We start from the raw sequence: 16,616 nt of genomic DNA, 5'->3' as shown, positions 1-16,616 counted from the left end.
TACTTTTGAAATAAAGAGAGATGCGTAACATAATATCACTACCTTTGTACTTCAACCTTCTTTTGGCTACAACATTTACAACTATCCTTATCTTCGAGTGGGCGCTAACACCACTAGTAATAATTGGTTAACGTGTTATCGTGCTCTAAACATGCGATAAGTAGTCATCAGGTAGGACAGGTGTCAAAAAAGCAAATCAGTCAGTTGAAAACAACTTAGAGAAACCATGGAGAAATTTAGACAAGAATGTTTGGAAGCTCACAACAGCTACAGGAAGATACACGGTGTCCCTCCTTTGGTTATCGATCCACAGGTAGCTATACACCCATAATTGTTTTTATGCAAATACAATTCACTAAACGTGCGTGTATAGGTTAATAGCGAAGCTCACAAATGGGCTTTGCATTGTGCTTTCGCCGAAGAAGAAGAAGGTGACGACGGTTGGAAGTTAAATCACGGCAACGCCTATGCGGAGACTCTTCACGTATCCCGCGATTTCACGAGCGGAACTGAACTTGTCGACGAATTCTATCAAGAAGAGAAACAGTACCGCTACGATTCCATGGAGTATAATCCTTTAACTGGTATGCATGTTTCAAAGCAAGATTATTACGAATGTAGAATAATGGGGGTAACCGAAATGTATTAATACCGATTTAGCTCGTTTTATCAACATGATATGGAAGGAGAGTACCAAAATGGGAATTGGACGAGCTGAAGCTCCATCGGGCAACATCTACGTCGTAGTTAACTATTCACCGGGGACAAAAACGCAAGAAAAATTCAAATTTAATGTTTTCCCGCCAGGAAGCACGCCTGAGACAACCTCAACACTGTCGGAAGTCACATCAAATAAGTTAGACAACTTTATACAAGAATGCGTGGATGCACATAACCATTACAGGAATTTACACGGCGTTCCTTCTTTGGTTTTAGATGCTCAAGTATAAAATTTGTCATTATAATCACAGAAATTCCGGATATTCCTTAAGTTAATTTAAAAAAAACTGTGGTCATGTTTCAATAGGTAAAAAGTGATGCACAGCGTTGGGCTGAATATTGCGCACGCTGCGATTCCATCAAGGTTAGCAACGAAGAACAAACCAACGGCAATTATACTAATTATTCTATTCAAAGCTACGATGTTAGCCCCCATAGCTGGAGTGGTAGAGCCCTTGTTGACGAAATGTACACAGAGGGGGAAAACTATCGATTTGATTCAACGGAAAATTGCTTCCAGACGGGAACAGGTATATTTTGCTACAATACGATATAGCTAAACTTTGGATAAACTAGCAATGCAAATTAATGGCTTTAAATCATCAATAGGTCGTTTTGCCAATTTGGTGTGGAAGGCAAGCACCAAGATTGGAGTCGGAAGGGCAAAAGCTCCTTCGGGAAACGTTTACGTGGTAATAAACTACTACCCCGGCGAAGTCGGTAACACCCAATTCGACGCGAAAGAATACAAAGAAAATGTGCTTCCAACAGTCAGCCAGCAAAAGGAAGCCAAATTAAAAGAAACTCAATGTGCAACCCCTAATAAAACTGCAGAAGTTGTTGAGAAGAAGGAGACCGCAGTAGTCGCAAAACCAGCCGAGAAGAAAGAAACTATAAAAGTAGATGTCAATAGCAAGTTTGATTCATTCAGCCGAGAATGTCTCGACGCTCACAACGTGTACCGTAAAAGACATGGATCACCACCACTGGTTCTAAGCGAATGGGTAGGTCTATACGAGCTAGGAAATTGCTAAACGGATATAATTAACAAGCCATTTACCCCTTAATAGTTGATGGGCGTCGCACAAGACTGGGCCAACAACTGTGCTGCTCGCGGAATGATGTACCACAGCAATCATCCAAACGACCAGGAAAATATCTACGCAACTAGTGGGAGAGTATCCAGCGGAAGAGAAGCGGTGGATTGCTTTTACAAGGAAATACAATACTACAAGTTTGGAAGCATGGGCTTCACAATGCAAACTGGTAAGCGCTTGATAGATAGTCTATGCAGTATGGCTGTTTACCTTTTCTTGTTCACATAAATCAACAAAGATTTTTTTGATGTGATTAATGACTGTCATTTGTTTCCCCCCATAGGTCATTTTACTCAAGTAGTCTGGAAATCTACAACGATGATGGGTGTCGGAAAGGCTACAGGCAGAAACGGTTGGACCTATGTCATTGTGAGCTACTCACCACGGGGTAACATGCAGGGACACTTTAGCGCTAATGTTTTACCGCCGAGAAGCTAATAGTTGGCCCACTTTGGTAGCGAATTGATAGCTATTAATATTTCGTTTGAATTAGGGATGAATGCTGGTTCTAGATTATAGTTTAATTTTTAAAAGGGATTTTTATTAAAGTACTACACCATACGCATATTTTTGATGCGATGATTTTGAGAGTTGGCTAGCTTGTTTGAGTTTATATTAAAGAATGACAAAATAGTAGTGAAAAATACAAATTTTGTGGTGCATAATGTTATGCTGATTGGTCCCCTCTATTTTGTATTTTTATGCAGAAAACTCTTACCGGTATTCCTTTACCAACAGCAGGGTGTACAAAGTTCTACCCCAGAACTGCCCAGTATTTATTTACGGTTGCGCTATCTTCCTCTAAATATCAGATAATAACGGATAAAGTCTACGTATGTTAAGCTCCGGTATAATAAACTGGACACGTTCGTCTAAGTGTCGAGAGGTGACTGAAATAAGATAATAACCGAATCTATCATCAGTTGGGTTGAAAACAACTTACAGAAAACAATGGACAAATTTAGGAAAGAATGTGTGGAGGCTCACAACCGCTACCGAAAGATACACGGTGTCCCCCCTTTGCGTCTCGATCCGCAGGTAATTCTCACTGCAATCCCGACTCATATCTTTATGCTAAAATACATATTTAACTATGGCAAATAGTAAACATGGTGTGTAAACATAACGACCGCACATTTCTTAGGTTAATAGCGAAGCTCAAAAATGGGCTTTGCATTGCGTTTTCGCCGAAGAAGAAGGAAAAAGTGAAGTTGGATGGACTTTTAACGACAGCAATGCGTACGCAGAGACTATTCACGTATCCCAAGACTTTTTGACTGGTACTGAGCTAGTCGACGAGTTTTATCAACAGGAGAAAGACTACGTCTACGATTCAGAGGAGTATAACCCTTTAACTGGTACGAGTTATTTCCTCATACATTTTAGTTTAAAAGAATTCAGCAATTTGAGTAATCAATGCCTTAAACATCATTAGCTCAATTTATCAATATGATATGGAAAGGAAGCACCAAAATGGGGATTGGACGAGCTGAAAACGTGTCGGGTAAGGTCTATGTCGTTATCAATTATTCACCCGGCGGAAAACCGAATGGACATTTCAGCGCCAATGTTTTCCCGCCTGGCACTAAGAATATTATCGCAAAAATTAAGTCGGAAGTGGGATCTAAGCTCGATAAGTTTACACAGGAGTGTGTAGATGCTCACAACTATTACAGAAAAAAGCATGGAGTACAACCGTTGGTTCTCGATTCACAGGCAAAGATAATAATTAAAACCACATTCAAATTGAGCCCTTATATACTTAACCGCAAACTTTAGGTTACTAGAGATGCCCAGAGACATGCTGAGCATTGCGCAAGATGCAATAAAATGGAATATCAGGCCAGCAACGAAGAAAGTACATATGAGTATACTAACTACGATGTCAGAATTTACAACGGCTTCCATAGTAACCATGGTTACCTGAGCGGTACCAAGCTTGTCAAAGAATTCTACAAGGAGGGGAAAGACTATTGCTATGGATCACCGGAAGACCAGTCAGCAGGTAGTTACATACAAACAAACATTTACATCTTGCAGTAACTTTAACTCTTGAATAGTGTTACGGCTTGAGTTATTCAGATCTATAATATCAATATCATTCATAGGTAATTTTCCAAATATGATTTGGAAGTCAAGTACCAAGATTGGAGTTGGACGAGCGAAAGCTCCATCAGGAAACGTCTTGGTGGTAGTTAACTACTACCCTGGCGAAGCACAGAATAACATATCTGGTGAATATGAATTTAACGCAGAAGAATACATTGCCAACGTGCTTCCGCCAATTGAACAGCTTGAGAGCTCTGAAATAAAGGATGAATTAGAAGAAGACGACGAGGATGACGAATGGGAGGATATAGAAGATGAGGAAGAAGGGAAAGCAAAAGATCATGCGAACGAAAATAGTTCTAAAGAAATTACGAAGAAAGAGAATATATTAGTCGCAAAGCCAGAAGAGAAGAAACAAACCGTAGTTACAAAACCAGAAGAGAAGGAGACCGTAGTTGCAAAACCAGTGGAGAAGAAGGAGACCGTAGTTGTCGCAAAACCAGCCGAGAAGAAAGAAACAATAAAAGTAGATGTCAACAGCAAGTTTGATTCTTTCAGCCGAGAATGTCTTGACGCTCATAACGTGTACCGTAAAAGACATGGATCACCACCGCTGGTTCTAAGCGAATGGGTAGGTCATTACGCGCTGGGAAATTACTAAACGGATATTATTAACAAGCCTTTTCCCATCTACTAGTTGATGGGCGTCGCACAAGACTGGGCCAACAATTGTGCTGCTCGCGGAATGATGTACCACAGCAATCATCCAAACGACCAAGAAAATATCTACGCAACCAGTGGGAGAGTATCCAGCGGAAGAGAAGCGGTGGATTGCTTTTACAAGGAAATACAATACTACAGGTTTGGTAGTATGGGCTTCACAATGCAAACTGGTAAGCGCTTGATAGATAGTCTATGCAGTATGGCTGTTTTCTTTTCTTGTTCACATAAATCAAAAAAGATTTGTTTGATGTGATTAATGACTGTCATTTGTTTCCCCCCATAGGTCATTTTACTCAAGTTGTCTGGAAATCTACAACGATGATGGGGGTCGGAAAGGCCACAGGCAGAAACGGCTGGACCTATGTCATTGTGAGCTATTCACCACGGGGTAACATGCAGGGACACTTTAGTGCTAATGTTTTACCACCGAGAAACTAAGTGGCAAACGGGGTGGCAATTTTCTAAGGCAAATTGACATCAAGATTTGTAATTGAATTTACTCGAGGCATTCCGTTGCAAGATCGTTACATTTTAAATTGAATTTTATTAAAGTTATAAAATTCAATTTGAAATTTTTCTTTTTGAAAGAAAGAAAAATTTAGTGAAAAGAATACCAACGAGCCTTCTCAGAAATGAAATTGTTAGCGAATGAGAATGAAAAATACATGTAGTGTTATCCAATAGAACGAGAAATTAAAAAAAATGACAAGATTTCGGTTTCTGCCTTTTGATTTCATAAAACGAGGAGATGCCGATGTGCCCATGCCCACAGAAAAAGTTGTGAGTTCGCAAATGAGCTTTTTGTGAATGTGAATCCTAACTGAGTTAACAAAAACGCTAAGAGAAAACAGTTCCAGTCAACCGCCTAGCTCAGGAATAATTGTACTCCGTGTGTCACAAATCAACCCAGTCAAATAGTCAAAGAGGAAGAAAAGAGATACATTTTTCCTACCTTTAAGCCTGGGAAATACAGCCAGGCATCTCCAGGCACTCCATCCACAGAATCCACGAGGCGATGGGAAAAAGGGGGTCCTCGTGAATACAACCACATTCGCATCCATGGATGTACACGAGGACAAAAGGGACTTGGAGATAAGGAAGAACTCGACCAACATTGGTAGTTTCTCCAATCAAAATGCTAAATAAATAAAAGATAAAAAATGGGTTACGAAAAAGGAAAAATATTGACAGAAACAACAATTGAGGTAAAGTTGAAAATGAACATAGTGGGTAAATCCTAATTTTTAATAAATAGGAGAATTAAAAGGTTTCCATGTAACACACTTCATTGGCAAGTCATGCATCTAGTATCTAGCATGTCACAGGTTAATTAAAGTAACGAAAATCATTACCCAAGTTACTGATGATACTGATGAGATCGCTGCTGAAGACATAGACAACACCGGCACAAGCAAAATTGGCATATCAAGTGATTAAGATGGCTGGCTCTGTCCTTGAATCTGCACAAAGATAAAAGTTAAACAGGTCAAACAAAGTATCGTGCATCAACAGCTTCATGATTAATGCTAGCACTGTCTAAGAGGGTCTGTTGATCACCGGAGTTGATCGAGAGAAAAAAAACAAAAAAGAGGATCTCCCACGCGTCCCCAGAGTGTGCTATGATACAATCTCCCCCTCTGGGATCCCTCCTTATATTCCAGTACTCGAATCGAGAGGAGCAGCAGCACTGCTCAGAGTTGGACTATAGTTACTACGGAATACTACTTTGTGTATATGTATGGGGGGGGGGGGGCAGGGGCAGGGGTTGGCAGGATCATTTTCTCCTGGAAATCCCGTAGTTCATCGTCTCCCTAACGTTCACCGAGAGCCCGGTGTTAGCGGGGGGTGATCTACCGGAGTTGATCGAGAGAGAGAAGGAAACAAAAAAATGGACAAAAGCTTTTCTGGGGAAAAGGGACAGAAAAGCTGGAATACTTTTTGGACAAGCTAAATGGCTAAGAAAAGATATGTCAGTAAGTAAAAGGAGCAGACGAGAATCAGGTGGAAATGATGCGGGATAAAACAAGACAGAAAAAAAAAGGGAAGAAAATGGAATAAAGGAACAGGGAGCCCCTGGACGGCCAGGGAAAAACCCATGACGGCATCAGGGTCAAGAAGAGAATACAGCCAGTGCAAGTGTATATAGAAAGGAGCTAGGAGAGTAGTAGGCTCTAGGGGGGAGGAGGAGGAGGAGGCGGAGGCGGATGGACGATAGGATCTATTAGTTTCTGGACAACAGCCGCTTCCGATTGCTGTTTCTGTACCATCAAGTCAGTAGGCTACTTCCTCTTATATTCTTTCTCTCTCTCTCTGAAAGTATATTTATCTAACCATTCCCGGACCCATTTTATATAGAGAAACTGTTGTCGGTGTGTGTGTACGTTTCCCTTCTCCTTCTTTCCTGTCTTTCCCTATTTCAAATGGTTTCTTTTCTCTTTCTTTCTTTTTATCTATATCTTTGACCCTCCTGCGCTTGTACACAAACCACCACGAACGTGCTGCGTGGACGTGAAGAACAATCTCAGCTAGCAAAAGTCTCTTAATGCCTGCTTTCCTTCCTGTATGCCTTGAGAGAGAGAGAGAGAGAGAGGGAGTCTGAGTGGCGTTGGTTGAAGTTGGCCGCCTCTTTATATTTATTTTGGTCTCTATCAAAATCGAAAATCAATAATAAGCAGACTGAAAAAAATCAATGTTCAATTGCGTCATCTTTACCGATAGACTAAGGCTAGAATGTTTAGCATCATGGCAACATCGGGGTGGTCGTGACCACTCGTTTTCTCCAGATCTTCTAGCGCCTGTTTACACAGTGGGACAGCTAATTCGTAGCGTTCTTGTGAAGCATACTGATAACTAAATTGTGCAGTGTCCTAAGTCGAGCGGGAATCTCATACCCTGCATTCGCTTGCTGTGCTAATTGCGACGGTGGAGTAGGTGACATTGCTGCTGAATAAAAATTGACTGGTTGTTTAAAAGTATTCACTACGTCGAAATTAGAAGTAACTATTGCGCGGTGAGGGAATGGGTTTTCTGGATGCTTGTCCATTCTTTAAATTAAAAAAAAAAAAAAAATGTCTTAAATGGGATTTTAAGGTTCGAATTCTCTAAGTTTAAATTTACCCTTTAAAAAAAGATGAAAACTCAAAGGTGAATCCCATTCCCATCTCTCCTAGGTCCAGTTCTTGAAGCTGTGCCATATCGACCGGTGAAAGGGTAAAGTCGAATATCTGTTTATGAAATTTAAGTAGAATTAAAGTTATTGCAAACAAAATTGTAAATAAAAACTAGACTAAAAAAATTAATCTTCAAACAATATTAAACAAATACGCAATTCAATGGGGATTTTACCTGGAAATTAGAACGAATTCGTTCAGACGAGACGCTTTTAGGAATCACGGATACAGCAGTAAGGCACTCGGCGTCATCTAGGGCCCCAACTTCGTGAAGAAGTTCAAGACTGATTTTAACAGTGCAGTCGTCAGGCGGTTCGGGTACTTTGCGAAGGAAATCTTCCACCCAACCAAGTTTGAGGATTTTTACTCGTAGTATGAGCTCTTCTAACCGCGTCCTCTTGATTTCTGGTATTGGATGAGGAGGGAAAGTCGACTCACGTCCACGGCTGTATAGTTTATAGCAAATTCTCGGTTCGACCAGCGCGCCCTTTGCGTTGGGAACCGTTAGCCAAAGTAATCCATTCGGAATTGAGCGTATTCAATTTCGTTTGCGGATCAAAATTTGGTAGTTTAGCTTTTCCGCAATCGATAACATACACCTGAATGTAAACAAATAACGATGAATGCCAAACGATCATATTTTTACAAGAAAATAATAAAGTAATCTACTCACGACATCGTCGATTGTAAGGCTTGTTTCGGCAATATTGGTTGATAGAATTAATTTTCTAACTCCACGGGGTGGCTTATCGAAGACCTGGCGCTGGTTAAAGGTAGGCAACATGGAGTGCAGGGTAAAGATCAAGAACTTTCTGCTGGAGAATTGTCGGTCGTTAAGCAACAGTTTGTTCAAACTTTTTATCTGCTCCCAGCCTATATTTCGATTTCAATTTAATTAATTCAGATAAATATTTTTATTAGACGTTTAACTGAAATTACCAGGTAAAAAGATCAGGATCGCTCCGTCAGCTTCCCGCGCAAAAATATGTTTGAGCAGCGCCATGATCAATATTTCAGGAGCCTCTTCAGATTAGCGCTTCCGTAATGATTTAAACACGTGGAGCGGGTAGCTGTGTTTGGCCTCCATTTCTTCTATCAATGGGATCATAAGTTGATTGTATTCAAGGTCCAATTGATTTGATTGAGCATCCGATCCGCTTTTGCTGCGAGTAGAACGAAATCGATAGTCTAATTTGCTGAGGATATCTTCCAAGTAAAAAACTTGCACTGGGAAATTCCTGCCGGAAATATTGAGCACTGGACAATTATTAAAGTACGTTGACAAAAGGTCCGAATTAATGGTGGCACTCATAAGAATCACACGAAGTTTGGGGCGCTTGGGAAGTAGATCACGTACAATGGTCAGAATGAAGTCGGTCAATAAGTCTCTTTCATGGACTTCATCTAGTAAGATGTGGGAGTAGTTTTCTAACAATGGATCGGATATCAGAAGCTGGACTAAAATTCCAGTCGTGCAGAATAGAATAGATCCTCTTTCTCGAGGGTAAAGGCGTTCCAGACGTATCTGATAGCCAACGGAGCTTGTTGAATCGCCACAGGTTTCATTGCGTTCTTCAGCAACTCGACGAGCAACAGATATCGCTGCCAATCTCCTCGGCTGAGTACATATAGCGTGAAAAGTTGATCCACTTCCTGTTTCAATGGCCTCGTCTAGCAGAAATTGTCCAATCTGCAGTGGTTTTTCCACACCCAGTTTCACCACACATAACTACAACTTGATTGTCTCTCACAGCTTTCAGAACATCTTCTTTTCGGCTCCAAGCAGGTAGTGTTACTCTTGATGCCAGCATCTGTTGAAATTCTTCATTCGAATCTTTTAACAAGAATTCTTCCAACAGCTTTTCATCCAGATTAGGGATACTGGCAAGGACACTATTCATCTCAATTTTGTTTGCACTTGCAGTAGAAACTTCATTCCCTTGCAGAATTTCCAGGAATTTTCTTTTAAATGAACTGTCGTTTAATGTTTCATATTTCATTCTCCAATCTGCATCACTCCTTACATCTGTGACTGGTACACAGTTTTCGAAGAATCCCTCAAACTTTTGATTTTCTGGCTGGGACACTTCTATCATTGATTTCTTATTTTCCTTTTGGTTAGTTTTTGTTTTGGCAGCATCCCACAAACCTTTGGCTTTTCCATCAAGCTGTTTCTTAGGTTTTTCTTCTTTTTTCTTCCTGACATTCTGTCTTATGATTTTCAAGTTTCCCAGTGTGCTCTCTCTCCCACTTTCTTTTGGCAATGATCTTCTTCCCAGATGATCAGAAGAAGCCACTGGACTAATGTCTTTTGCTGCAATATGTTTCATCTCCATTTCCTATTTTAATTCAAATTGAATGATCAATTAACCTTAAATTTAAAGCACCAGTAAGCAAATTGTAAGGGAAACTTACAAAGGATTACAAGTTGGAAAACCTTACAAGTTTGTCACATATTAGCTGTTAATATGATTTGATTATCTTCACATTCCTCAAATATCAAGAAGAGAAATGAATTTTCTGTTCAAATGTAAACAATTAAACATAGCAGAGGATAGCAGAGAATAGTCTACGCACGTCACGTGACCGTAATTGTTGTTCCCATGACAACGATTTTCAAATTGCTTTGCCAAATATGCTAAAACAGTAAGTGTAAAAATGTAAATGTAAAAAAAAACTCAATAATTCATATGAAATTGAGATTAAATATAATTTTAATTAAGAAAACTAAGCAATAGACAAAAAAAAATGCACAATGTAAATAGTAGAAATGAAATTGGGAAAGAATTTTTTTAGCGGGGTAAATTTGAATACAAAGGCAAAGGAGGCAAAGGCAAGTTTCGAATTAGACGTGCAATAAATCTATATATTAAATATAGGAACTGATGTAAAGATTTTAAGGAATTTTACCGTGAACTCAGATTACAGTGTTTAGGATTATTTCAGAAAAACACAACATTTACACTAATGACTTTTAGTTATCTAAACGTTCCTTGTTTCAGAATTAGTTTTGGGTGGTGGAGTAACGAGCATTTGTGCTGGAAGGGGGCTATAATGAATATCCCGGCCTTTTTGTAACAACGTCTTTCTTTTTCTGCCAAATCGATGAAATTTATACGACTGTGCTTATCAGTTACGTGCGGTCGTCCGTCGATTATTTCTTGGAAACCTACAGATTTTAAATAAAATTGATACGTATTAAATATAAACAGGTTTATAAACATAAAAGTCTATTCAAAAGAGCTCACTTTGCGACAGCGTAATGCTGAAGATTATGTGAGAACGGGAGCTGTGCTCGTTTTGAGAAGTGGACGCTACAACTCGTTTTCGATTGCCAACAGCGAGCCAACGTTGCACTTCTTCAAGCGAAGTAACCAGACAATTGGTAAGATTGACCACGTAAGGACCCTGTATATTGAACGAATGAAAATATAAAATTGAAAAGGGCAACGCTAATTCGTCCTTACGTTTTTTGGATGTTCTCGAACAGACAAGTTTCTTCTTGTTGAGCACAAAAGATCCTGGATTTTCTCCTTGTAGATTTGAAAATAACTGATTTGAATCTCGATGGAGAGACTCACAGAAGTTTCAGAAGCATAGTTTTTGACCAGATCGTCGACGTGGATGAACGAGGGATAATGCCGGACGCATCATCAAGTTCACTTTTGCTACCAATTTTCCCCATCATACTGTAGCTCTTGCCAGAACCTGTTTGCCCATAGGCAATCAAACAAGTGTTGAATCCTTGGAAAGCTTGTGATAGTAATGGTTTAGCCAAGTTTTCGTAAACTTCTCTTTGTTGCTGATGTTTGTTCTGGGCAACAGCTGAGATAGAATCAGATGAGAAACATCCATCACATGTGAAAAAAAAAGTTTCTCCTATGTTTGTTAAAAGTTGTATGTTGCTTCCATCAACAAAAATGACAGGTTCTTCTTTTTCAGCCTCTTCTTTTGTGGTTTTGGGTCGAAGTCTCACAGCAACTTTTATACGACTGTTGAAACTTGGCTGCACTTTTGTCTTCTTTTTTCTTTCCTTACTTGGATCAATCTTTGGGTCTTTTGATGCTCCTGCTGAAGCAACTTTCTGTTTTGTCCCAGTCATCTTTGGCTTTGATGATGTTGGTAACTTATTGAGGCTGGTTGACTTGGGACTTTTGGACCTTGATGCAGAATTCGGCAGAATTTAACATTTTGATATTCTGCAAACAATTAAAAATCGATGTTTGAGTTCAGTTGAATTCAGAAATAATACAAATATTAATATAGTGTAGTACTTATTTATCTTATTTATGTGTAAACTAGGTCGAACTACGACATCACAGCTTCGGCGTCTTCATAATACTTTCCTTGCAGCACAGCACAATTATTTCTTAAACCTCCTGTGACTCAATCACATTATTCCACAATACAAAGTCCAGTAACAACAGACGGAAAATTCAAAAAGACTGATTACAGCATGAAGGAGGAATGGAGGAGGAGCTGGAGCTGGAGAAGAACAACTGACACTCTGACAGGTAAATAGCTGTCTTTTGTTCTATTATTTGTCTTCTGAAGACTCGGTCCAAAAGTCCCAAGTCAACCAGCCTCAATAAGTTACCAACATCATCAAAGCCAAAGATGACTGGGACAAAACAGAAAGTTGCTTCAGCAGGAGCATCAAAAGACCCAAAGATTGATCCAAGTAAGGAAAGAAAAAAGAAGACAAAAGTGCAGCCAAGTTTCAACAGTCGTATAAAAGTTGCTGTGAGACTTCGACCCAAAACCACAAAAGAAGAGGCTGAAAAAGAAGAACCTGTCATTTTTGTTGATGGAAGCAACATACAACTTTTAACAAACATAGGAGAAACTTTTTTTTTCACATGTGATGGATGTTTCTCATCTGATTCTATCTCAGCTGTTGCCCAGAACAACATCAGCAACAAAGAGAAGTTTACGAAAACTTGGCTAAACCATTACTATCACAAGCTTTCCATGGATTCAACACTTGTTTGTTTGCCTATGGGCAAACAGGTTCTGGCAACTCTGAGTAACTGACACTCTGCCAGGCAGGAATACCCAACTGCTTTTCTACAGCAGAGACTTTGGGAACGGTGCGGCAGCTTTAGGCGAACGCCCTCTCTGGGCCACTCTCCGATTGGGGCCCATGCCACCACCCCTCAACCCAACTACTACTAGTACCTACTCCTGTTGTGGCTTGACGCTATGCCCACCTTCTTTTTCGCCTCCCACTTTTTTTTTTTTTTCAAATAAAATTATTTTTTTTTTGTTTTATTATTTCCCAACTTTATTTTTTTACACGCCGTAGCCAATGGGACCTATAGGGTCGAATACACGGCATATATTTACATGGCCTCTACGGTCATATGTTTCCCGTAGTGACTACAGCACATAAAAATAAGCCCAGCAGAGAGAGGGAAAAAAAAACAACCAAAGTCCAAAGTCTTTTTTTGTTTCTCCCCCCACAAGAAAAAGCTGCTGGCCGAGACTGTTGAGATTCCCACTTCCCAGATAAGGACATGTATAATACAAAACCCAGACTATATAGCAGGGCACAAGGCCGCTCTCTCTCTTTAGGGTGGCGTTGTTAATATACACATTACACACAGAGAGCCGGATAACACGCTGGGCAATATTTCCTCGGCATCTATGATAGTGGAATGCCCAATGCCCAATGCCCAAGATCTATCCCCCCCCCTTTCAACTTTCTGACACGTTTAGAAAAGTGTAAGAGACGTCGGAGAAAACAACCGCCTACACTTTTCCCTTTGACAGACTTTCTTTTCAAAAAGAAAATTAAAAGGGGGAAAATTTTGTTTAGAAATTGATTTTTTTAGCTGACAAAGTTGTCGCCGTGTCGAAGGGAGATCCGCTGTGTTGGCTTGTTATCGTCGTCTCATCTCACACGTTTAGCGCCTATTTCACGATTTGTTTTGTTATTTGTTTGTTGCCTCATTCTTTTCATTTTTTTCAATACGAAACTATTGAAAAGATTCATCATAAGCTTTCCGAGAAATCGACGAGCTGCTATCTGTCGTTTCCTCGTGTTTTTTGTTTTGTTTTGTTTTGTTTTGTTTTTTTTGTTTTTTTTTTTTGTTTTTTTTTTGTTTTTTTTTTTTTGTTTTTTCTGTTTTTTTTTGTTTTTGTTTTTTTTGTTTTTTTTTTTTTTGTTTGTTTTTTTTTTTTTTTTTTTTTTTTTTGTTTTTTTTTGTTTTTTTTTTAAATTCTTATTTATCGATCGCTAAGTTAAAATTTGCAATCTGGGATTGTCAGATTAGGCATTTGCCAGATTGCAAAAAAGAGAGTCGAAAATTGATATCGTTATATATATCTACCGTTCATTAGAAATCGGATGAAACGAGGTGCCGTGTGATTTACTGTGATGACACACACACAAAATTTTCTCCCCCACCCAAAAAACAGATCAAAAATTTCCTACCTTATTGTGGTATATTTCCTCTAAGGTGGTCTAATCGTGAAAGACACTCAAGAATTGACTGAAGGACTGACTGAAGGACTTGACTGCCGGTAACTGAAAAGAAATGACAGCCGTAATGGTGTGCACTGAGTGTGGAGTGGTGTAGAGGTTGGGTGAGAACGGACGTGCGCATCATTATCAAAATGGTCGCAAGGCTTAAGAGGTGAGGATGAGAAAAAATCGGATAAAACGAGAGAGGAAAGGTGACAAGAATTTGTTGACAAATATAAAAAAAAAAACACAATTCTTACACCACATGCATCTGGCTAGCGATCCCACCCGAATTGCATTTGATTCGAATCGATTCGAATTGATTCGAATCGATTCAACTTGAATTGCGTTTTTTGAGATTTTTCGAATATTCAGTTCAACTCGAATTGGAAAAATCAAAATTCATATTCATTTGAATTGTGATATTTTTGGGTAAATATTCATGAAAATTTACCTGAATATTCATTTCCCGATTCATGAATATTCATTGTGAATATTCACGAATATTTGGGTCAATTCGTGTCAAATTTGACAAAATTTTTGCAAAGTTGGAATATTTTTAGTTTCAATTTCGACCGCTAGACGTGCCACCTCTTCGTTTCGATAAACGAAGGGGATGGATATTGTTTGGGTACTTTCAAATGGACAACTATTCTACTATTATTGAATTATCACTAAATCCAGTCGATTTAAGTGATATTCTCCTGCAATTATATAAAACAGTTAAAATTATGGATGTTTTAGTGTAATATTTCTTGCCTAATAAACATAAACAATTTTTTTTTTATTTTTCTTGATTTCATTCGAATCGATTCGAATTCCATTCGAATTGATTCGAATTGAGTTTTTGTCAATTCAAATCAATTCAAATTCAACTCGAATTGTATTTTGAAAAAAATTATTCAACTCAGATTGCGTGAAATACCTCGAATTGATTCGAGTGGGATCGCTACATCTGGCTAACATGCGAAAGGCACATTTAGCAAAGCAGTGGGTCCAGCACGAGTCAAGGGTAAGGCTTTAACAAAAAATTAAGGAATAGTTAACAATAAGAATTTTTTTGTTTTTTGTTTTTTTGTTTTATTGTTTTTTTTTTTTTGCTTTGTTTTTTTTTTTTTGTTTTTTTTGTTTTTGTTTTTGTTTTGTTTTTTTGTTTTTTTGTTTTTTTGTTTTTTTGTTTTTTTTTGTGTTTTTGTTTTGTATTTTTTTGTTTTGTTTTGTTTTTTTTTTGTTTTTTTAAATAAATTAATGTAAATAGTAAATAAAAAAAGGCTTCTACTCAATGGAAAGACGCTGATGGATGAGATTGATTGAACAAGATTATTAATAATGCTGCCGATAAATCACTTTAGTTTGATTAATAACTCTTTCAATGATGGGCCATTAAACAAAACGAATGGAACGATATGAATTCAACATGAGTCATTAATCGCCGCGCGCGGTGAGGTGAGGATGAGAAAAAATCGGATAAAACGAGAGAGGAAAGGTGACAAGAATTTTTTGACAAATATTAAAAAAAAAAAACAATTCTTACACCACATGCATCTGGCTCACATGCGAAAGGCACACTTAGCAAAGCAGTGGCCAGTGGGTCCTGCTCGAGTCAAGGGTAAGGCTTTAACAAAAAATTAAGGAATAGTTAACAATAAGAATTTTTTTTTTTTTTTGTTTTTTTTTTTTGTTTTTTTTTTGTTTTTTTTTGTTTTTTGTTTTTTTTTGTTTTTTTTTTTTTTTTTGGGTTTTTTTTTTTTTTTTTTTTTTTTTTTTGGTTTTGTTTGTTTTGTTTTTTTTTTTGGTTTTTTTTGTTCTCTCCCCTCCACCAATAGCCCTCACGATTCTCTCTGCCCCGTTGATAGAGACAAGAATTGGAAAAACTGCACGTTCCCAACGGTACGCCACCGTCGTGCACACAACACGCGACTTTCACAATTGAGGAGAAAAAAAACAGAATGGACTAAGGCAGAGAGGAGAGAAAGATTTACTTACAAATCTGAATGACGTGGAATGACGGGAATGACGTGGAACGGAATGACGTGAACGTGAACGTGAACGTGGAACGGGAATGACGTGAAACGATTCAATTAAACGAAGGACTGACTGGAGAGCTTGACTGCCGGCAACTGAAAAGAAATGGCGGCCGTAGTGGTGTGCAGTGTGGAGTGGTGTAGAGGTTGGGTTAGAACGGACGTGGCATCATTATCAAAATGGTCGCAAGGCTTAAGATGTGAGGATGAGAAAAAATCGGATAAAACGAGAGAGAAAAGGTGAAGGAAAATCAGTCGAGTGAGAATCTCCGACACGGCAACAACTGCAAACTCAAAGTACTACACCACTAAGGCATCGGAATACTACACGACTTCGTATGCTGCCCCGAGCTACAACACCGAGCCC

At 38.8% G+C, this 16,616-nt stretch overlaps 2 protein-coding genes and 1 long non-coding RNA gene across 5 annotated transcripts; 1 reads left to right on the top strand and 2 right to left on the bottom strand.

Moving 5' to 3' along the window:
• The first annotated feature begins 145 nt into the window (after positions 1-145).
• LOC124312982 lies at positions 146-5,502 on the top strand. 3 transcript variants are annotated; one of them, XM_046777614.1, is made up of 7 exons: positions 146-313; positions 374-584; positions 661-944; positions 1,028-1,250; positions 1,330-1,724; positions 1,791-1,986; positions 4,873-5,502. In XM_046777614.1, exons 1-7 carry the CDS (start codon positions 227-229, stop codon positions 5,025-5,027), a joined length of 1,551 nt encoding a protein of 516 aa, XP_046633570.1. In that variant the 5' UTR covers positions 146-226; the 3' UTR covers positions 5,028-5,502. The 3 variants fall into 3 exon arrangements, with proteins under 3 accessions (XP_046633570.1, XP_046633569.1, XP_046633568.1); XM_046777613.1 differs by lacking the exon at positions 4,873-5,502 and adding an exon at positions 2,101-2,482; XM_046777612.1 differs by lacking the exons at positions 146-313; positions 374-584; positions 661-944; ... (1 more) ...; positions 1,330-1,724; positions 1,791-1,986 and adding exons at positions 2,671-2,855; positions 2,962-3,175; positions 3,253-3,533; ... (1 more) ...; positions 3,926-4,497; positions 4,564-4,759 and having other exon boundaries at positions 4,873-5,496.
• A 1,902-nt stretch (positions 5,503-7,404) lies between these two features.
• On the bottom strand, positions 7,405-10,189 carry LOC124313773 (ATP-dependent DNA/RNA helicase DHX36-like). Its single transcript, XM_046778583.1, is given in 8 exon segments — positions 7,405-7,633; positions 7,707-7,813; positions 7,935-8,232; positions 8,234-8,358; positions 8,433-8,632; positions 8,795-9,452; positions 9,454-10,098; positions 10,175-10,189. Coding segments are annotated over 7 exon segments (2,259 nt in total). The 5' UTR covers positions 10,096-10,098; positions 10,175-10,189.
• Positions 10,190-10,569: 380 nt separating this feature from the next.
• Positions 10,570-12,798, bottom strand: LOC124313579. Its single transcript, XR_006910819.1, has 4 exons — positions 12,034-12,798; positions 11,227-11,958; positions 11,008-11,167; positions 10,570-10,928 (listed from the first exon to the last, which is right to left on the bottom strand). It is a non-coding gene; the product is annotated as an uncharacterized LOC124313579 (long non-coding RNA).
• Between the last annotated feature and the right edge of the window lie 3,818 nt (positions 12,799-16,616).

Source organism: Daphnia pulicaria, chromosome 9 (assembly GCF_021234035.1).
Source record: "Daphnia pulicaria isolate SC F1-1A chromosome 9, SC_F0-13Bv2, whole genome shotgun sequence".
NCBI lineage: Eukaryota > Metazoa > Arthropoda > Branchiopoda > Diplostraca > Daphniidae > Daphnia > Daphnia pulicaria.
The sequence above is the reverse complement of the archived record's forward strand: the minus strand, read 5'-3'. Positions and strand labels throughout refer to the sequence as shown.